Source organism: Salvelinus fontinalis, chromosome 22 (genome assembly GCF_029448725.1).
Source record: "Salvelinus fontinalis isolate EN_2023a chromosome 22, ASM2944872v1, whole genome shotgun sequence".
NCBI classification, from domain to species: domain Eukaryota; kingdom Metazoa; phylum Chordata; class Actinopteri; order Salmoniformes; family Salmonidae; genus Salvelinus; species Salvelinus fontinalis.
In genome coordinates, this window is record NC_074686.1 from 10,413,792 (window position 1) to 10,436,405 (window position 22,614).

The 22,614-nt window shown below is 42.4% G+C and overlaps 1 protein-coding gene across 4 annotated transcripts in view; it reads right to left on the reverse strand.

Annotated features, from left to right (window-relative positions):
• Positions 1 to 22,614, reverse strand: part of LOC129819773 (collagen alpha-1(XIV) chain) — an 84,851-nt gene that overhangs the window by 6,583 nt on the left and 55,654 nt on the right. For all 4 annotated transcript variants that reach the window (XM_055876348.1, XM_055876346.1, XM_055876345.1 and 1 more), the window contains 20 exons: positions 21,089 to 21,228; positions 20,761 to 20,884; positions 19,906 to 20,049; positions 19,601 to 19,765; positions 19,467 to 19,505; positions 18,933 to 19,071; positions 18,140 to 18,282; positions 17,756 to 17,865; positions 13,899 to 14,057; positions 12,121 to 12,198; positions 11,782 to 11,868; positions 11,456 to 11,509; positions 10,395 to 10,490; positions 9,311 to 9,364; positions 8,449 to 8,502; positions 8,268 to 8,321; positions 7,862 to 7,933; positions 2,893 to 2,928; positions 599 to 665; positions 182 to 370 (listed from right to left, as the gene is read on the reverse strand). In XM_055876348.1, the coding sequence (XP_055732323.1) occupies positions 182 to 370; positions 599 to 665; positions 2,893 to 2,928; positions 7,862 to 7,933; positions 8,268 to 8,321; positions 8,449 to 8,502; positions 9,311 to 9,364; positions 10,395 to 10,490; positions 11,456 to 11,509; positions 11,782 to 11,868; positions 12,121 to 12,198; positions 13,899 to 14,057; positions 17,756 to 17,865; positions 18,140 to 18,282; positions 18,933 to 19,071; positions 19,467 to 19,505; positions 19,601 to 19,765; positions 19,906 to 20,049; positions 20,761 to 20,884; positions 21,089 to 21,228 (2,004 nt within the window). The remainder of the gene's footprint in view (positions 1 to 181; positions 371 to 598; positions 666 to 2,892; positions 2,929 to 7,861; positions 7,934 to 8,267; positions 8,322 to 8,448; positions 8,503 to 9,310; positions 9,365 to 10,394; positions 10,491 to 11,455; positions 11,510 to 11,781; positions 11,869 to 12,120; positions 12,199 to 13,898; positions 14,058 to 17,755; positions 17,866 to 18,139; positions 18,283 to 18,932; positions 19,072 to 19,466; positions 19,506 to 19,600; positions 19,766 to 19,905; positions 20,050 to 20,760; positions 20,885 to 21,088; positions 21,229 to 22,614) is intronic.

Here is a 22,614-nt window from a genome sequence, read left to right on the forward strand (position 1 = left end):
CAATATTGTAGATCTAGCCTAATACGTAATCCTCTTTCTGATTATATTAGTGATGTTTTCTTACATTACCTGCCGGTATCATTTACTGTAATATTTTCTCTCACAAGCTTATGGCACAGGCTACATGACTATATCTTTACTCGATAGCTTGAGTTAAATCTGAATCATCTCTATTCAGTACCTCTGGCTCCTGGTTGTCCATTCTCTCCGTTGGACCCGGGGAACCCTGGTCTGCCCGCGGGCCCCTGCTCTCCCTGTGGTCCTTGGCCGCCCTGCCGCCCGGGCTCTCCTGGGGGTCCAGGAATGGTGCGGACCGAAACGGGTGCACTGGGGATGTGGTTGAGGATGGAGCTGTAGCGAGCCATGTGACCTGTGGGACAGACGTCAGACTGAGGTCAGTGGCGCATGAATGGATGCCAATGGCAAAATACATTTACACCCTCATAGACAACACTCCTTTTTTCAAACTGTACACCCCTTCTATAGAATACAATTACACCCAAAGACACAAGACCTGTGCAAACCCACATCCATATACACAAACCCGCACAAACACACACAGGAAGAGGGTCAGATGCAGGATTTAAAAAATACTCACTCTGTATCAGCTGCTCACAGACCTGCCGGGCGATTGCTTGGACCGATGCCTGGGATTGCAGGTCACCCTGGAGGCAAAAACACATGGTGACACCAAGACCATGGCTACAGATAACACTGTGTGTTTGATCCAACCTGTTTCATCGATCCCACAGGTGACATTTCCTCCACCATTACTTGGGTTGAAAGCCTGCCAGCCGTGAATTTGGCATCAACTCTTTCGATTGGAAAACATGGCTGTTGTTGACAAGCATAGATGTTGCTTTTTGAGCCTTGTCTAAAAACCTTATTAACCATTCGCTGTTCGCTGTTATGGGCGAAACCAATCCATAAAGTACTTAACACTAGAAAGATAGCTCTTTAAAAATATAACTGCTGTAAAGTAGAAAATCATTTCTAAAGTTGAGTAACACAGCTCTAAAGCTTTAGCTTATAAAGTATGCATGAATAGGTCTTCTACAAAATGTGTTCTGGGTGCAGTACACCGTGTGATATTGCTCTTCAGTAAACTTGTTGTAATGGTAATTGTATACTGTCAGGCTGTCAGAGAACACCTACTGTATACCGCCAAGCTGAGGAGCAGCAATTACTTGAAAGGAGGGCATTATTTATCTTGAACATTGAGGTTAAGCATCGAACACATACTTCACAGAATTACACTACATATACAAAAGTATATGGACACCTGCTTGTTGAACATCGCATTCCAAAATCTTGAGCATTAATATAGAATTGGTCCCCCCTTTGCTGCTATAACAGCCTCTACTCTTCTGGGAAGGCTTTCCACTAGATGTTGGAACATTGCTACGGGGACTTGCTTCCATTCAACCACAAGAGCATTAGTGAGGTTGGGCACTGATGTTGTGCGTTTTGGCCTGGCTCGCAGTCGGCATTCTATTTCAATCAAATGTATTTATAAAGCCCTTTTTACATCAGACGACGTCACAAAGTGCTATACAGAAACCCAGCCTAAAACCCAAACAGCAAGCAATGCATATGTAGAAGCACGGTGGCCAGGAAAAACTCCCTAGAAAGGCACAAACCTAGGAAGAAACCTAGAGAGGAACTTGGCTCTGAGGGGTGGCCAGTCCTCTTCTGGCTATGCCGGGTTGAGATTAAAACAGTACATGGCCAAGATGTTCAAACGTTCATATATGACCAGCAGGGTCAAATAATAACAATAATCACAGTGGTTGTAGAGGGTGCAACAGGTCAGCACCTCAGGAGTAAATGTCAGTTCATAGCCAAGCATTCAGAGTTTCATCCCAAAGGTGTTCGATGGGGTTGAGGTCAGGGCTCTGTGCAAGCCAGTCAAGTTCTTCCACACCGATCTCGACAAACAATTTCTATATGGACCTCGCTTTGTGCACAAGGGCATTGTCATGCTGAAACAGGAACTGTTGCCACAAAGTTGGAAGCACAGAATGTTGTCTAGAATGTTAATGTATGCTGAAGTTTCCCTTCACTGGAACTAAGGGGCATAGCCTGAACCATGAAAAATAGTCCCAGACCATTATTCCTCCACCAAACTTTACAGTTGGCACTATGCATTCGGGCAGGTACCAGATTTGCCTGTTGGACTGCCAGATGGTGAATTCATCACTCCAGAGAACGCATTTCCACTGCTCCAGAGTCCAATGGCCGCGAGCTTTACACCACTCCAGTTGACGCTTGGCATTGCACATGGTGACCTTAGGCTTGTGTGTGGCTGCTCTGCCATGGAAACCCATTTCATGAAGCTCCCAACTAACAGTTATTGTGCTGACGTTGCTTCCAGAGGCAGTTTGGACGATTTTTAAGCACTATGCGCTTCAGTCCTCGGCGGTCCCATTCTGTGAGCCTGTGTGGCCTACCACTTCGTGGCTGAGCTGTTGTTGCTGCTAGACGTTTGCACTTCACAGTTGACTGGGGCAGCTTTAGCAGGGCAGAAATTTGACAAACTTACTTGTTGGAAAGGTGCCACATTGAAAGTCACTGAGCTCTTCAGTGAGGCCATTCGACTGACAATGTTTGTCTAAGGAGACTGCATGGCTGTGTGCTCGATTTTATACACCTATCAGCAACGAGTGTGGCTGAAATAGCTGAATCCACTAATTTGAAGGGGTGTCCACATACATTTGTATATATAGTATACTGTATATTATACAGAACGAGATAAGTATCATAAGATATCTCAATTCAATTGAATTTAATAAATGCTTTACTGGCATGAATGGGTGGTTGCCACTGTTGCAAAAGCAATGTATATGAAGAATTACATAAATTACCAATATGCTTGTTATCTCTATGACTTACTCTTTCTCCCTTCTCTCCTTTGTTTCCAGCGGAACCCTGCAACAGAACAAGAGGAAGAATGACAATGGACAGAAAACAATGAAGTACATTTACTGTACACATTTTTTGAGTTGTCCATTTTCTTTGCCATCTTTTTCCTTTCAAGAACTTGCATCAAGAAGTAGACATTTTCCCCAGAGAAGTAAAACCAATTTGGAAAGGTTAACAGAATTACAAGAAAGACTGAAAGACAATCTGGATGACAGGTATGAAAAACTCTTCTTAGGAAAAAGCACTGCACAATGAACAGACGCCACCTTCAGTAAGCTAGAAGCTACCTTAAGCAAGCTACCGTCATTATTTGAACCCTGTCATAACCATTTATCTGCAAAGGTCATATAATGACAAATAATAACGATGCAGTACCAGTAATTACATCGTAATTACATAGTAGGCAAGAGTATGTAATTACTGCTAACCTTGTATGGCTCTCAGCCAGAGAATGTTAGCATTTTGACATCTGGGGCACACCAATTAAAAAGGTGTCATCCTACAAATACCTTGATCTTTGGTTGGACGATAAGCTGTCCTACAAAGTTCACGTAGATAATAATTGTGAGGAAGTTTAAACTCAAATTGGGTTCTTATTCTTGTAACAAGGCTTGCTTCCCATTTGAGGCCAGAAAGAAGCTTGTTCAAGCCACTTTTCTTTCTGTAATTGATTATGGTGACATATTGTATATGCATGCAGCCTGTTCTGTGTTAAAGAGACTGGACTCTGTTTATCATGCATCTTTGCGTTATGTTACAAATGCCAAGTCACTCACCCACCAGTGCACCTTATATCAAATGGAGGGCTAGACCTCGCTTTACATACGCAGACAGCTACATTTGTATTTGTTCATCTACAAAGCCCTTCTGGGTAGCCTGCTCTCCTTCACCATCACCACCAGCAGTTCCCAGACGCGGTCTACTAGATGGTTGCTACTAAAAGTCCACAGGGCCATTGCCGAGTTAAGCAAGACTGCCATTCCGATTGTGCACCTGAGGCATGGAAGTCTGCAAAATATGCTTCACCTAGATATACTAGTGCCCCTTAGTGGGTTTAAAACTCTGGCCCAAAACTCTGTTGAGGAGTGTAAATGTTTCCTCCAGGCCGGATGAGCACCTAATGACGTGTTGTTGTGCTGTTTGTATTGGTATGTTAAAATGTTGTATTGACTGCTGCTGCTTTCTTGGTCAGGTCTCCCCTTGCAAAATAGACAACGTGTCACAATGGGTTTTTTCCTGGTTAAATAAAGGTGAAAAAAATACAAATAAAAAATATAAATACGTTAGTGCCTTGCAAGCCACCAATGTAGCTTAAAATGCATATTGCATATTGTCATGACATTGTAAGGCAATTTAAAGGTTTACTTAAACCGCCACAAACATATTCTGTTCTATAGTCATGATAGTGTTAGGTTAACCTCCGATTTTCTAAAGAAAAGACAGGCCATTCAGTGACACAAAAGTCAGTTTTTCTGGCAACAATGAAATAGACAACGACAACATACAGTTAACAGCCGAAATAAAGGAAACACCAACATAAACCGTTGGGCCACCACGAGCCGGCAGAATATACAGGATGCATAGATTGTACAAGCATAGATTCTACATGTGTCTGGAATAGTGGTGCGGGTCAGCTGTTTGTTCACCCACACCCGCCCGCAATTGCTAATATCCCATCCGCAACCACCCATTGGGGCGGCAGGTAGCCTAGTAGTTAGAGCGTTGGGCCCGAGCTGACACGATAAAAATCTGTCGTTCTGCACCTGAAAAAGGCAGTTAACCCACTGTTCCTAGGCCGTTATTGTAAATAAGAATTTGTTCTTAACTGACTTGCCTAGTTAAATAAAGGTTCAAAATAAAAAATATGTGACCCACTCAACCCTAACCAAATATAGAATCTGCGCTACAGTCAATGATGACATAATGATTTTTTTTTTTTACAGTGGGTGCATTTTTTGTTGTTGTTGTTGCCTGATTTAGATACAGTTGAAGTCGGAAGTTTACATACTACACCTTAGCCAAATACATTTAAACTCAATTCATGACATTTAATCCTAGTAAAAATTCCCTGTCTTAGGTCAGTTAGGATCACCACTTTATTTTAAGAATGTGAAATTTCAGAATAATAGTAGAGAGAATGATTTATTTCAGCTTTTATTTCTTTCATCACATTCCCAGTGGGTCAGAAGTTTACATACTCTCAATTAGTATTTGGGAGCATTGCCTTGAAATTGTTTAACTTGGGTCAAACGTTTCGGGTAGCCTTCCACAAGCTTCCCACAATACGTTGGGTGAATTTTGGCCCATTCCTCCTGACAGAGCTGGTGGAATTGAGTTAGGTTTGTAGGCCTCCTTTCTCGCACACGCTTTTTCAGTTCTGCCCACAAATTTTCGATGGGATTGAGGTCATGGCTTTGATAGCCACTCCAATACCTTAACTTTGTTGTCCTTAAGCCATTTTGCCACAATTTTGGAAGTATGCTTGGGGTCATTGTCCATTTGGAAGACCCATTTGCGACAAAGCTTTAACTTCCTGACTGATGTCTTGAGATGTTGCTTCAATATATCCACATCATTTTCCTGCTTCATGATGCCATCTATTTTGTGAAGTGCACCAGTCCCTCCTGCAGCAAAGCACCCACACAACATGATGCTGCCACCCCCGTGCTTCACGGTTGGGATGGTGTTCTTCGGCTTGCAAGCCTCCCCCTTTTTCCTCCAAACATAACGATGGTTATTATGGCCAAACAGTTCTATTTTTGTTTCATCAGACCAGAGAACATTTCTCCAAAAAAGTACGATCTTTGTCCCCATGTGCAGTTGCAAACTGTAGTCTGGCTTTTATATGGCGATTTTGGAGCAGTGGCTTCTTCCTTGCTGAGCGGCCTTTCAGGTTATGTCGATATAGGACTCGTTTTACTGTGGATATAGATAATTTTGTACCTGTTTCCTCCAGCATCTTCACAAGTTCCTTTGCTGTTGTTCTGGGATTGATTTGCACTTTTCGCACCAAAGTACATTCATCTCTAGGAGATAGAACGCGTCTCCTTCCTGAGCGGTATGACGGCTGCGTGGTCCCATGGTGTTTATACTTGCGTACTATTGTTTGTACAGATGAACCTGGTACCTTCAGGCGTTTGGAAATTGCTCCCAAGGATGAACCAGACTTGTGGAGGTCTACAATTTCTTTTCTGAGGTCTTGGCTGATTTCTTTTGATTTTCCCATGATGTCAAGCAAAGAGGCAGTGAGTTTGAAGGTATGCCTTTAAATACATTCACAGGTACACCTCCAATTGATTCAAATGATGTCAATTAGTCTATCAGAAGCTTTTAAAGCCATGACATAATTTTCTGGAATTTACCAAGCTGTTTAAAGGCACAGTCAACTTAGTGTATGTAAACTTCTGACCCACTGGAAATGTGATAGAGTGAAATAATCTGTCTGTAAACAATTGTTGGAAAAATGACTTGTGTCATGCACAAAGTAGATGTCCTAACCGACTTGCCAAAACTATAGTTCGTTAACAAGACATTTGTGGAGTGGTTGACAAATGAGTTTTAATGACTCCAACCTAAGTGTATGTAAACTTCTGACTTCAACTGTATGATTCTGCTTAAAATTGCCAACATTTTAGTAGCCTATTTGTTAATCAACTTGTCTATAATTAGATACATGTAGCTTCTCTTTTGTCTTTATATGTTTCCCTAGAAGACTAAATAAACCCATGCTCAACCGAATAATGTATCAGATTGATAGAATGAATGCTTCAATCTAGTTGACATCGGTAAAGTTCGCTCTGTCATCTTTCACGGAGCAAAGACCGGGGAGAAAATACAATAACGCAAAATAAAAATCGGGAAAGATTTTCTGTGCAAAATATGATTTTTTTTGGTGCCGGCTATTTGACACATGTACAGTTAAACCCTAAAGCTTAGGCTTGTGCACTAATACCAGATAGTCTAAATGAATGAAAGAAAAAAACTCAATGTAGCCTGTATAAATTGCACAAGAATTCTACATTTATGGATTTTTTAAGGTATTGTTTCTCTTTGTTCAACCTGCCCTTCAGCCACACAATATTTAATGACCCTAAACATGTCCGCCCCGTTGATGTAATCGCGGGGACTGCGGGTTATGAGTCAACATGTGCATTACTAGTCTGGAACTCTTTTGGAGATCACGTCAAGACATCCACTATTTGTATCCCCTACATTTAAAACAATCTCCTGAAGACTCCTTGGCTTCCGGCATCTCTGTCTATCACACCTCTGTCCACCAGATAGACAACAGGCGTGTCGATCCCAAAAAGCAAGCAGGCAGACATAATCCTGTTTGCATTTCAGCATCACACACAGACAGCTTTAGAATGAAGTTGGTGGACTGAGTGTCTATTAGTTTAGCAAAGTCCTTTTTCAAGCCTGGCGAACATAAAATACAGTGCATCTTTGACATAGCTTCCCCTTACAATGTTAGATTTTCTTGATGTAGAACGAGATGTATATATAGTTCCTTAAATTATTTATCTGCCTCCGAATATCCCCTTTGAACTGTTATCCTCTCTCCCAGGTCTTTATACATACATAGAAATACGACATATTCCTGACCATGTGACCTGCCCTAGAATAATGCCTGGCGCTTGTTATAGTTTGTAACTTTTATTGGTCAAGTCAGGCAGTCAGGAACAACTCTAAGTCCTAATTATGATATATATACTGTACTGTAGGACTATGTACAATATATTCATATATGACTTTGCTGTCTCCCAAAACCTAACCCCCGAATACTACACACAACGGGCAAAACCGTTTGAAATGACATCATGCTGACGTATCTGGTTGTAATGATGTAATTTCATCATTTCTGCTCGCTGGGTATTTCCTTAGCTAGAGGTTCAGCTCCTTAAGTAGTAACATGCATGGACATAGAGAGATGACTCACAGGAGGTCCTTGGTCTCCCAGTGACCCTGGAGGTCCACTTGACCCTGGTGAGCCGGGAGCTCCTGGAGTGCCCTGTGGGTGAAGGAGGAGAAAAACACAAACAAACAAATTGCCACCTCACTGATTAAGCAATCACTCAAAGTTCCAATTTGTAACTTTAGTTTTCCAAGTGGTAACTTGAGGTACTACAAAAACATTTGTCAAAGAAACAAAACAATAAACTGTTACATTCGCCAAGAAGCACAAACAAGTAACCTACAGGGACAGTACTGTTGACCAGAAAGTATTGTAAGTTGCAGATCACATTTTACAATTCAAAGTTACAGAATGAATGTATTTTATAATTCAATTCAATCAAGTTCATTCATCAGTCCCTGATACTCCATCCACACACAATCTGATTTACCATAGTCCCTGTAGGTCCTGTTCGCCCCTGGGGTCCATCTTTACCAGGCAGTCCCTGTGGAAAGGGGTTACATGTACAAATACATACCTATGAGACTGTGCTGTTACGCCAGGTCCTATACCATGACTTTATATACACATAAATCTATTCCTTTGGATTAAACTGACAAACAACACCTTACCCTTGTTCCTGTTTGTCCTTCTCGACCTGGTGACCCAGGAGATCCAGGAATGCCCTGCAACCGTAGAGAGAGAGAGAGCATGTGAAAACAGAAAGGCCTGTTAAGGGTGTCAGCATGAATACATTTGTATTGACGGGCTCAGTTGGTTGGACCATTATCCTAACTCATTACAGATAATTAATGTTGTGAGGCCTGAGCTGTTTGTAATACACAGTCTCTTGCATGACCTTCACAGCCGTCAAAGCCAAATTCCCTCACTCAGACACAACGGGTACTGAATGCCAATGGCATGGCTCAAAGCCTATTACAAACAAAAACACACATCTCCCAACCTCTACAGTTATTTACAGGATCCAACTTAATTGGCTGAGCTCAGAGATTGATTATAATGAAAGTTCATGGCATCTTAGACATGAATCATTACAACAGAGGGGAAATAGCTATTGTTGTTCTGTAAAAGTGTCTTGTTACGGTCCAGGCAGGCGCTGCCCATAACCACAGATCTAGGATCAGATTGCCCAATCCGCTAATGCTCAGATTTACCATCAATGGGATGGGAAGACAGCTGACCCGTTATCAGTGGTTAAGACCAACTTCTACCTTCTCCTTTTGCTACCTATGCAAATCCGACATAACATAAACCAAAGGGGAGCAGTAGCCCTTCACACAAAACTCTCTCACCAGAACTCAGAATGACTTGTTCCTATTAACAGCTACCTTACAGAGATAGAAATTAAATATGACATTCAAAGATCTCCCTTTGGTGCAATGGTGTCATTTGAATGTCATTTGAAGACTGAGTGCCATTTTGTGATGAGGGAAAGTGTGTCTGAAAGGGCAGGAAGTGAATGGTGGTCTTTACCTGTATTCCTGGAGCGCCAGCTGCACCCTTCTCACCTCTCTCTCCTGGACCACCCTGAAGTGTGAAAAAACAACAATAGATATCAACAGCAAATAGCAAGCTTATTTGGAGGCTATTTCATAAGTTGGGGTCGTCACTGCGTTCTAATTACAAATGCCATTTGTTTCACAAGCTCTTACAGTAGCTGTACCTTAATAACCCTTAATAACCCTTACTAACTGTCACCATAATCCTGAATTAACAACAAACAGATCATGTCATCGATATAGAAACTGCGTATGTTATACCAGAGAGAAAAATGTACCATGTGTTGGAGCAAAAGTTATTTATTACATTCTAATGCTTTTGTGGGTGAAAAATGGTTTTGTTACAGTCACTGGTAATCCTCCACAGCTGACCAGTAACCTCTTCGTACACCCTACAAAGGAGTGATTTGTTACTCGTTCATTATCTGTACAAGCCATCCAGGTTGAATTATTTGCCTGTCTGTTTAGGCTCTAAAGATCTGATCAATCCCCTATCTTAGACACATCGGCTGTGAGAACCGGTTAGAACCTGCTTTTGTTTGTTTGAACGTTTAAAGGGAGTAGAGCTAATGACCCTTAGCTCTTTTGTAAACTTCCCTCTTGTTCGGGGTTAAGCAGCTCTTTGTGTAGGTGGAGTATATAAAGACTGAGTGACTTGTAAATAATCAAGATCCTCTCCGGGTTCATCCTGAGAGGGTGATCTTCCTTGCAATTACTTGAATAAACTTCTTATTGCTGATAAAGGAGTTCTCCTGATTCCTTGACGAGTTTTTCTCAACACATAGGTTGGCTTAAACATTGCCTTAGTAAAGTTAAGTCTATTAGATTACGATACATCCTTCCTCCTTTATGGCTTATGTTCAACATCAGTCCTTGAGAGAGAAAGAATCGACCTCTGAGTATTACAACAGCTTTTACAAGGTGGACTTTATAGCAGGCCTAGGTGAATCTGGTACTGTTGCTGTGTTATGTATGTCGGGAAACTAGACTCCTCTAATATGTGCAGTATTAGATGGTGTGTGTGAGCGTGTGTATGCGCATTTGTGTGTGTGTCTTACCGGGGGGCCCATGATGGTGCGGCCGCTGGGGCCCTGGGGGCCAGGAGGCCCCTGCAGCCCAGGAGTACCAGCGTCCCCAACTGGACCTATCGGCCCCTGTCATAGAGACAGAAGAACACATTGATAAAATAGATTTGAATATAGTTAACAAAGAGATAAAGTGATCTATTTTACTACAGATCTAGATAAATCCCGTATTTCCTACAGCCATTACCTCTATGTAGTATGAAAGTACAATTTTAAACAACAACAATATACCAATTTGTGAATGTTGAACTGCTAGCTAGTAATATAGTACTATAAACATGTTTTAATGACATATAAGACTATAACACCGGAACTGCAATCTAAGGCTTTCAAAAGTTGACGACATGAATATCAATAGTGTGCTGTGCGAGGTTTCATGGAGGGCGAGCAATATGTTCATAAATCTTTTATTCCATACAACTGTCTTCATCCTTTATACATTATCTGACCCAGCTCTTGGCGGCTGAGGGGGCTTTAGGCTAACTCTGTGATTTAACTGCAAATCAGAGAGCCGTGAGGCCACTCTCTGTCAGTCTTGTCGTGAGCCAACCAGTCGCAGGCCATTGACTTTCATGGGGGCACGCTGCGTCTCCGATGAATATAAAATTCATGAGAGTAGGAAGACAGCATGGGCGCACTGCGAGGACGCCTGCATTACAAAGACCTTCCCATGCTGTAATAACACACCATTCAACCACCAGTGCAATTTTCTGGGACTTTCAAGACCCATGCAATCCCGAGTCGAATAGCATGTGAGAGAATGAGATATGAATAAAAGATTAGAACATTGCAGGGGGCATTTTCAGAGAGTGGGTTTTCAGCCAAGCATCGTATAAGGGATCTTTTATGGAAGAGAGGTATCCATCAATGTTGGTATGTGTCTGGTATCCATCAATGTGGGTATGTGTCTGTCCACCCACTCAGTGCTTGTGGAATTCTAACATATCGTGGTTTTAGTTTTACAAGCTGCATTGACTTTCATTGGGTTTTTATTTACATGAGTGTGTGTGTGTGTGTGTGTGTGTGTACTGTACCACAGCTCCTGGTTCTCCACGGTCCCCTCTCCCTCCTCTGATCCCAGGACCTCCCTGTTGATAACACACAAACACATACCCTCTGTCACACACCATCAACATACTGTACGTATCACAGACATTAAAGACCCACTCTTTCAACACATCCTAAGCACACTATCACACGCCGGGTGTATGTACTATAGCTATGTATATATCCCTCTCCATCCCCAAATGTCACAGCGTGTTCTGTTCATCAGACACTGAATGCAATGAATGAGTTCCTAGCTCAACAACAGCTTTAAGTAACAAATGATGGCGATGAAGGAGAGACGGAGGGTCCTCACAGGGGGTCCAGTGGGGCCGGGGGGGCCTTTGCTGTCCTGTGTGCAGGTGCAGGCACGGGGCATGGCGGGACAGTCCTCCTCCTTCCTCTGAGAGATGAGAGAAACACCACAATAACATGACTATGCTACTGTGCGACCAAATGACAATACATGGAACACAAGAGGACAATGAGCTAATGATTACGATAATGTCCAAAGCATAATGATGGAAAAAAGAGGATAACGACCACAAGACACAAAATGACATGATCCTACAACATGCAACTACACATTACAACAAAGGTTAGGGTCATTCCATGTCAGTCAGTAGATGAGATCAGTAGTGAGGCTTGAACTCACCAGACCAGGAAGCTCACAGCACTTGTCTCGGCTGGCCCAGGACGTGCTGCAGACGATGTCAAACGACTGCAGTTGAAACTGAGGACAAAAAGAACAACAAACACAGACATCTTTTTTTATAGTGAACAAAAATATAAACACAACGTAAAGTGTTGTAAAGCTTTGTGCACAAATTTGTTTACATCCCTGTTAGTGAGCATTTCTCTTGTGCCAAGAAAATCCATCCGCCTGACAGGTGTGGCATATCAAGAAGCTGATTAAATGATCATGATCATTACACAGGTGCACCTTGTGCTGGTGACAATAAAAGGCCACTTGTCACACAACACAATGCCACAGATGTCTTATGTGTTGAGGGAGCGTGCAATTGGCATGCTGACTGCAGGAATGTCCACCAGAGCTGTTGCCAGATAATTTAATGTTAATTTCTCTACCATAAGCCACCTCCAACATCATTTTTGAGAACACAATTCCATTTTATCAATGGCAATTTGAATGCACAGAGATACTGTGGCGAGATCCTGAGGCCCATTGTCGTGCCATTCATCTGCCGCCATCACCTCATGTTTCATCATGATAATACATGGCCCCATGTCACAAGGATCTGTACACAATTCCTGGAAGCTTAAATTGTCCCAGTTCTTCCATGGCCTGCATACTTACCAGACATGTCACCCATTGAGCACGTTTGGGATGCTCTGGATATATGTGTATGACAGCGCTTTCCAGTTCCCGGCAATCTCCAGCAACTTCGCACAGCCATTGAAGATGAGTGGGACAACATTCCACAGGCCACAATCAACAGCCTGACCAACTCTATGCAAAGACACGTATAGCACTGCATGAGGCAAATGGTGGTCACACCAGATACTGACTGGTTTTCTGATCCACACCCCTACCTTTTTTTTTTTTTTGTGAACAACAGATGCATATCTGTATTCCCAGTCATGTGAAATCCATAGACTAGGGCCTGATGAATTTATTTAAATGGACTGATTTCCTTATATGAACTGTAACTCAGTAAAATCTTAGAAATTGTTGCATGTTGCATTTAGATTATATACAGGTTGTGCTACTTTACTACTAGTCTCTTGATAGAACCAGCAGCAAGCTGCAGATCTCCTAAATAAGACCTGAGCGAAAGTATGATAACTCTTCAAGTATTACACATAGCTAACGGATCCATTGCACAACTCTTATTGAGGAGGAAGAATCAATAATTGGTCTCTCCAAACAGATTGCTCTGTTTTCTCCTCCTCTGCAGAAAGGGGTCCATTTGAAAAAAAAGAGTTTTTGTCAAAGGAAGAAAATGATCAAGCCTATCAGAGAGTACATCTCACTGCTTTTCCTGTATGAGGATATCTGGGCTATTTATGGAACTGGGCGATTGGATATGAAAGTTCAGTTGGTAGTGTGTCTCTGTTGTTTCTATGACTTGTTTATATTTAGTGGCAAATGGACCTTGAAGTGCTGATGTGATTATACATCACTCAAACCCTCTGTCTTAATGCTGTTATAGGAATTCATAACCTAGGCCGTAGATAGTTTATCCACCAGTGTTTTGATTACTGTATGACACTAAACATCTTACTGTACTGTAAGACACGTTAGAATTCAGCCCGACTATACATGTAAAATAAGGTGAATCAAGAGGTTAAAAATGCATAGAAATCCAATTACGGAATGTTGACATGGATATTGAATGGGGATGTCCTTAGAACTACAGTATATTCTAGTAATTCTATGTCAAAACAGCTGTGTCTGACTATAGGGCTTACCGGTGCAGAGTTGTCCTTCTTCCCCCGGGAGCGCACCATTCGTCCCAGCACCTCCAGGCCATCTGTGGTGATGTTGCCCGCCGCGTTGATGGCCTTCTCCCCCACCAGCTTACAGTCGATGACAGCCTTGGCGTTGGTCTTGCTAATAGCCAGGTGCAGCTACAGGGAAGTTTAAGAACCAGATCTGGGTTAAAATCCTATTTGAAATCTTTCAAATACGTTGAGCGTTTGACAAAGCCTGCCTGGAGTGCCAGTTTGGCAGGGTTTACACAATCCTAAACACAGCTAAATGATCCTAAATTATTTAAAATAGTATTTGAACCCAGGTCTGTTTGGAACACAGACACAGTGGGATTGAAACGTCTTATGTGTGAGTCTCAATAAATCACTGGGGAGCATTACAGAGTTGCGGGCGAACATACTTTTTTCCCAATAGTCCAGAACGCAGACAGCGGTTCAAAGAGACACAGGCTGTAAAATAAGGTCTGCTCTGAGAATTGCACCAGTCACCCGAAACGAGAGAGTCGGTTTTGAAGTCGGGTGATTTAAGACGTTTTTGTGACAAATAAAATATTAGCTTTTTTTTATACCCTTGACACATCAAGCTTCTACTGTATGCTTCGTGGAAATGGGATGTCTCATGGGGAAATACTGTATATGGGGGAATTTCAAGACATTAGCAAAATCACATTTGCCGATTAGGCCTGGCTCGCAGTCGACATTCCAATTCATCCCAAAGGTGTTCGATGGGGTTGAGGTCAGGGCTCTGCGCAGCAATATTCCCTAAAAGAAATTCCGCACTGAGCAAATTTCAGGTCGGCTGAGCACAAACTTGAACGTTGTGAAAATTCTGTGCAACTTCCAGCGTGCATTTACTGTGAACACTGTGTACCCTCCTGTGTACCCTACCCTACTGTGTACCCTCTTTAAGTTACAGTTGTAACAGTGGCCAAGTAGGCTACTGTGGCTATTTGATCATAATATAGGCCTACCAGAGTGGCCTACTATCAAAAACAATGGAGAAAATGCCTCCCATAACATTTTAACATGGAAATAACTGTTTAATCATTCAGCCTACCGTAGCAGCCAATGTGTGGGACTCAATGTAGGCCTACATTCCATGAGACTGAATAAAGAAAACATGCAGAGCTTGACATTAACCTGTTTATCCACCTGTCCTTCAGACAAGGAGGTGACTGAACATTTTGTTGTGTTGTTTGATGCAAGAAACCACTTTACAAAATAAAATCCATTATTATTCCCATACCATTATTACAGAGAATCAGACAAATTATGCTACCCTCTGCCTACTTAGCTTATTCAAGCCTGTCTCAAAATACAACACTGCCCCTTTAAGACAAAAAAAAGCTCTTTACCTAGCTTTTCAAAATGTCTAGAAATGTACACCTTTTGTGCTCTTGTAGAAAGCAATCCCTCCCCTATTGCTGACTACAAAGGATCTGAAACTGGGCTATTAACTCACTAACTAGTAAAGGATATGAACAAAATGTGCACATGCGGCTACATGCAGCTCTCGCTTTGATCTCAAAACAAGCGCATCTACTCACGGATCCATATATGGCAATGGTCTACCGCAGGTCTGATTGGCTATGCCGCACTGGTCTGTGTAGAGTATGGTCTGGGTCATGCACAATAGAATCCTAGTCCGATGCCTACAACAACATCTCTTGTATAGTTTGTTTTGTTTTCGGTGTGTTGCATTGCAAGTGGCTAATATTGCATTGATTCGATCACAATTGCCACAGTAAAGGGAAACGTTGATAGTGTTAACTAACAGGGAAAAGTCTAGAAAGTTGAGTGAAGTTACATTTTGTGCTTCTCTCCGTGGGCTGATATTTCCTCTGCGCTCTGCACGGCCGTCTGCGGCAGTCTCGGGGGATACTGCACGCCTGCGCGCAGTTTAGAGGGAATATTGCTGTGGAGTCAAGTTCTTACACACCAATCTCGAAAAACCATTTCTGTATGGACCTCGCTTTGTGCATAAGGGGATTGTCATGCTGAAAAAGGAAAGGGCCTTCCTCAAACTGTTGCCACAAAGTTGTAAGCACAGAATTGTCTAGAATGTCATTGTATGCTGTACCGTTAACATTTCCCTTCACTGGAACTAAGGGGCCTAGACCGAACCATGAAAAACAGCCCCAGACCATCATTATTCCTCCTCCACCAAACTCTCCAGTTGGCACTATGCATTCGGGCCGGTAGCATTCTCCTGGCATCCGCCAAACCCAGATTCGTCCGTCGGACTCCCAGATAGTGGAGTGTGATTCATCACTCCAGAGAACGCGTTTCCACTGCTCCAGAGTCTAATGGCCGCGAGCTTTACACCACTCCAAGCCGATGCTTGGCATTGCACATGGTGATCATCACAATAACAGCACTTACAGTTGACCGGGCAACTCTAGTAGGGCAGAAATTTGAAGAACTGACTTGTTGGAAAGGTGGCATCCTACGACGGTACCACGTTGAAAATCACTGAGCTCTTCAGTACGGGCCATTTGATTGCCAATGTTTGTCTATGGAGATTGCATGGCTGTGTGCTCAATTTGATACACCTGTCAGCAACAGATGGGGATGAAATAGCCGAATCCACTCATTTGAAGGGGTGTCCACTTACCTTTGGCCATGTAGTGTATCTATTCTACCTGAATATCAAATGTAAATGTGTGTCTTTATGAAACAGCACTTTCAGCTTTGTTGAAATTGGTGCATTACTACGCTAAAGCTCTGATAATGATGGAACTGTAGCATTTCCTTTGCATTTACACCTTTGTTCCTACAAAAACAGATTCCTGATGAATCATTCGAATTAGGCAACTTGAGTCAGCAAAGTATCTGGTCATCAATCAGGTCTTCTTGAGAGGTCATCTAAAATGTTACCACATTATCACCAAAGTGCTGACAAGATGACACATGATAATACTTATGGATTGGCAGGGCAAAGAATTGCAGTAATCACTGGTGATAATTTGCTGAGAAAAAAGGCAACAGTGAATACAGGCCATAGTCACTTTCAGTCATATCAACTTCCTCCTCCCTACATAGTTTAGGTTGTTAAGCTTGTTTGGAAGAGGCTATGATTCAAATACGAATATATTATTCTGGCAATATTGGGGTGCCAGCTTCATTCCACATGGTTTGCATTTAAAAAAAAAATGAATTTCAGCAGATAGCAGGTGAAATATGAAGGGGATTCCTTGTGAATATCATAATGGCACCGTATTACCCACAGTATATATTACTGTTACAGCCACACACTGTGTACTGGTCCCGTGTGGCTCAGTTGGTAGAGCACGGCACTTGCAACACCAAGAGTTGTGGGTTCTAGTCCCACTTGGGCCACCCATACGTAAAATGTATGCACGCATGGCTTGTAAGTCGCATTGAATAAAAGCGCCTGCTATAATGACATATAGTACTATTATTGTGAGGCAAAAAAGTTGAAACAATTTGAACAGTCAAAACAAAAGTGATTTACAAACTGCTCCAAAAAAGGTAGGTGTTTGTTTCAGGTGCTACATCTCACTCAAGGATGATAATGTTAGTTATCTGTAGACAGAGGATGATTATGACATTGGCAAGTGGGTGACCTGAATACACTATCAAATAACTGTGCCAGTGAAGAGATAAAGCACATCCTCATTCATTTTAGCAGCAGGCCATGGATGTGGGCAAAGGTATTGTAAGCTCCACTGACAGCCAGACAAGAGTGACTTAACGTCACTCAACAAGCTGGCTTATAGCCAGGAAGCAGGACATTCTCTGAGGTGTTAGGGTGATGTTGTAGCAGCGTTTGCACTGAGGAAGTGAGACAACAAGGAGTGCTTTTGAACTCTGACCTTGTGGAAACTGCCGTAGAAGAGCTTCTTGATCTCAGGTCCCTCGAAGGTCACAGTCTGAAACTGTCCTTTGTAGTCGTGGTTGAAGAAGGTGAGGGTCTTGCCACCGTCTAGAGTTGGAAAGAGAACCGTTTGACAGTATACAGTACAACTCGAATTTAGTAAGGAATGTTCTCGTTTCAAATAGAGGAGGCACGGATGGTTTAGTAGACATTGTGCAATCTGAGCAATGGGATACCTTTTGAAAATGTAGCCTACATTGACAAAATGTTTCTGCTGCTCACAACTGATAAATGAGCAGAGACACCTGGGGAAATGTCCCTGGCTTTGTCTATCTTGTGACAGCAACCAAGTCCCAGCCCCGCCCCCCGGCATTCTACTCACTGTCCAGGATGACGCCCACCAGGGGCTCGTTGTCCTTGTTGAGGATCTCCCACAATGCAAAGGGCTCTTTGGGGGTTTCAGGCAGTAGGCGGAACAGTATGGTGATGGTGTAATCGGAAGGCAAGCCCTCAGGGTGGATAAACCTGGGGTGGAAAGTTCACAGAACAATAGGCTCTCGTCTGAACATACTGCAGGTTTGGTTGTACTGTAGCACCTTCACCGAGTTCAACTGTTGTTAAACACATTTTCAAATGCTGTTTCAACTTGCCAATTAAATTCTTTCAATAGCGTCTTTCAATTCGAAAGAGAGGTTAGGAGCAGGAAGCTATTGTTTCTCCATACTGTATTTGGACCACATTTGCTGCATTATAATTTGAGAATGGAACACAAAATGACTATGCTTTGTGTGATGTGGTGTGGGGATTGTTGGAGATAAAGGAGAGGAAATACACCAGGCAAGGCCAGCTGTCTGTCATTATCACCACCTCTTCATTGTAATAACTGCATTTCTAGGCCACATGACAGGAAAAGAGGATTAAATTCGGGGGAGTAGGGTTAGTTGTATGCTATAAGGTGATGTTTATGTTATCATTGGGTAAGTGTTGCCAATACTTAAATACATTGTCATAAAGTTATAATATATATGAAGTGTCATGTACTTGTGTTAAGCAACCTGTATCATTGTAGTCCCTGACATTTTGTCACTTTGGACAAGAGCATCTACAAAATTCTACATGATTGATGGAAGATAATGCGCTGTAATGCCTTTTAGTTAAGATGCTAGTGTCCATACTTGGTGGGCTGGGCGAGGAGGGAGTTGTTGTGCAGGCGGAAGCAGGGGAAGCTGTTGAAGGTGCCAGGCTCCATGGACACTCCTGATACATGTCCATACATACCCTCCACCAGGCCAAACATCTCCATCATCCTGAAACCTGCAGCCACAACATAAACAACCGTGAGTCGGTGTAAAAGCAGATATATCCATACACAGTTGTCTACTGATAAGTAAAAAGAATCTGTTTTATCATGACTTCTCAATACTGGGCTTCTACTTCTTATCATTGAAGCTGTTCTGACTTACTGGTACACACTTCGAAACAGGCCATTTTACGCAGTGTTAATGGTACGGGTTGACACTTCAGAGTCCAGTGTTTGAAATGATCTGTGTCAACTGTACTGTACCTGTCCAGTTTACAATGATGTTGTGCATAACAGTTATACTGGGGTCGGAACTAGTCAACGGGTCAGAGAGTAGAGGTCTTGACTGTGCTCTATATGCTAGGAGGCATGAAGAGGTTCTATAAGTAAGTATGCTCCAGTCTCTAACCTGGCAAGGTACTGCCACTCATCGCCACCGAAGGACAAGCTGAAAGACAAAAGAGTTATGTCACTCCATGGATAAAAATAGACACAATAATATGTCCCTCCCCTGTTTCCAAATAACATGGATGTAGGACTCACTGGCAGTGGCAGCCTCACAAACAAAGGTGACCAGCTTTTCCTCAATTTTCTTGAAGGCGTCTAAATCGTCCACAAAGAAAACGTGTCTCTCGCTGGGCTTGCTGGCGATGCTCACCAGCTCCCCGTAGTCCGCATCCGCAAAACCAATGGCAAAGACAATGTACCCTGTGAAGAAGGCAAGCATACAATATTGCCAATTGTGTGTAATGTGCATACAAATCTAGAACATTTTGGTGGATTAACATAAACAGATACTTTTTTGTACAACCTTCTATTCAATTTAATTCTCGCATCATGTGCATTACCTTCCATCTGCATCTCTTTGGAGACCTTGTTGACATCGTCCTGAGAGCGCCCGTCAGTCAACACCACCACTACTTTGGGGATGCCCCTCCGGATCCCTCCCCCCACCGTGAAGATGGTGTCTTTCACATGCCGGATGGCTAGCCCTAGAGTAAGAGAATTAGAAGGAGGGATGAAGGGGGGAATGGAGGGAGAGAGAGAGAGAGAGGGAGGAGGGGAAGATGAAGAGAGGTGTTACACTCAAAGTGAGATTGACAGCAGGAGTTACTGCCAGGTTACTTGGTAGAGGATCATGGTTTTGGGTTACCACTATCACTGCAAATGATTCAGCAAAAAATATACAATGTAGTTATTATTCCCACCCCACCTGCAACTATACACATCACACACAAATACAGCAGAATCAAAGGAGAACACAATGCAACAATTATCATTACCAAGCGGACTTCTTTGTTGCACCCGTTTGAAAAAAAGAAAACATTGCTGGATGACTTGGAGAATGCATTATCGCTCCCCTTGGGGTTCCTGGGTTTGGTACTTAGAAACACTGATTAGTGACAGTGTCTCACTGTTCTCCGGAAGCCAACTCTGGCCTGTCTGATTACAATGACTGATTCTTTTTTGGCAGGTTACAAAAGGAAAGTCAATAAGGGGTATTTCTGTTCATCTGGCGGCTACAGCTGTCTCAATGGGATTCAGCTATCCTGTTAATTAACTGTTATGGGAGTCCCTTTAGAAATTCAAAGAAAAAGAAATGGGGACTTAATGTATGCTTCAGAGCAATTATATGAAAACTCTACATTGGTAGGGAGTGAATAAGGTTTGACAAAGGTTTGGCTTTAATAAAGTCCACTTGCCTGTCTTGGTGTTCCCTCCCTTGTAGGAGATGCGGTTAATGGCCTCTAGTAGCCTCTCCTTGTTGTCGTAGGAGTTGAGTTTGAACTCGGTTCTAGCATCGTCACTAAACTGGACAATGGCCACCTGGCAGGAGAAAGATACTATGAGTTTAATGAAAAATGGGACATTGTTCATAAAAGCACAGGTGACACATAGTCAAACATAAATGTACCTTCATACATTTTAAGACCATTAATTACTATTTATTTGAGTATATCACTACAGTACTGTAAGTGCTAGCCGGCTACAGGACCTCACCCATTGGTTGATCTAGGTGTCAATATTTACCTGAGTGCCATCTGGTCCAATGGTGTCGAGGGCTCCTGTGGTGCTGTACAGGAAGCGGATGATTTTCAGGAAGCTTTCATCCCCGATGCTCCAGGAGCCATCCACTAGGAACGCCAGGTCTGCCTTGGCTGCCTTGCAAACTGGCATGAGAGAAGGAATGAGAGAAAGGAGCGAGAGAGGAGAGAGTGATAGAAGTAGAGAAAAGTAGGTGGAGGGAGGAGGAAGAGGGATAGATGGATGAGGAGATATGAGGAAAGGGGGAGAGGGATGAGGAGTGAGAAAATGAGAGGAGAAGAGGGGAGAGAGTGGAAGAGTGAGAGATATACAAACGGAAAAAGAGACAGAGGGAGACAGAACAGGACATTTACATTTACAAGGCAATTAGAACATGCTCTTATCAAGAGCAATTTAAATTCAGTGCCCACAATAAGAGTTCCTACAATAGACAGCATATATAATACAAACTGACAAAGAAAGAGAACAATATACACACACACACACACACACACACACACACACACACACACACACACACACACACACACACACACACACACACACACACACACACACACACACACACACACACACACACACACACACACACACACACACACACACTCTAGCCTCAAAAGGCAGCAGTGGAAGAATCACAATGGAGAATGGAGAGAGCTTTCTCATTCTCCACAGGTTACGAGAGAGAAGCTGCGATGATTGGCAATTATCTCAACAACTTCCCTCTCTCATATCAGCGCCAGCCAGGGACAGATTGACCAGTAGAATACCTCATTTCCTGTTGTTTACTGTTCTGCTCTGTCATTTTCAAAGGAACCAAAAAATAGTATCCAAGTTGCTAGTACGTGGGAAGCAAAGTGAACTAAAAGTAGCATTTGTTGATGTTTCCTAGGCATACAATGACAATAATAAAACAATAAGAATTACAGGCTTGGAAGTTCCAACAGAGGGGACTGAGTTTTCAGTTAACTTTTACAAGACTCATCCCGGGAAAGCTGTGTAGGAAAAAAGAAAACTGCTAAGATTATCGTTCTCTAAAACAGCAAATAAAGTTAAACTTATACACATTTTCTACAAGTATAATAATAATATGTTGCATGTGTTTGTTGGAGAATTGTAAATATTCTGAGATATTCTGACTTGAAACTCAAGACACAAGGTCACACAAGTTCCAGTTTATGGTATTATCTCAGACTAAAAAGCTCATATGGGATCGTTTTTGAAAGTCTGAATAGATTTGTGATTATTCTAAAAGCACATTAAACAGCTTTACTATCATTTCAGATGTCTGTAGTCATGACGGTGCAATAGACACTGTGTTATATGCACTTGTATCAGATTCACATATTTGTGTCAGGAATCATTTGAGGTTTGAATGTCAGTCAGGGACCGGTTTAAAATTGACCAAGCAACCTGACAGAGTGATTTCCATGGTAACTGCCTGTTCTGAGGGCTCTTTAGTTTACTTTAACCTTTCACCAAACAAAATTACAGTGCCTTCAGAAAGTATT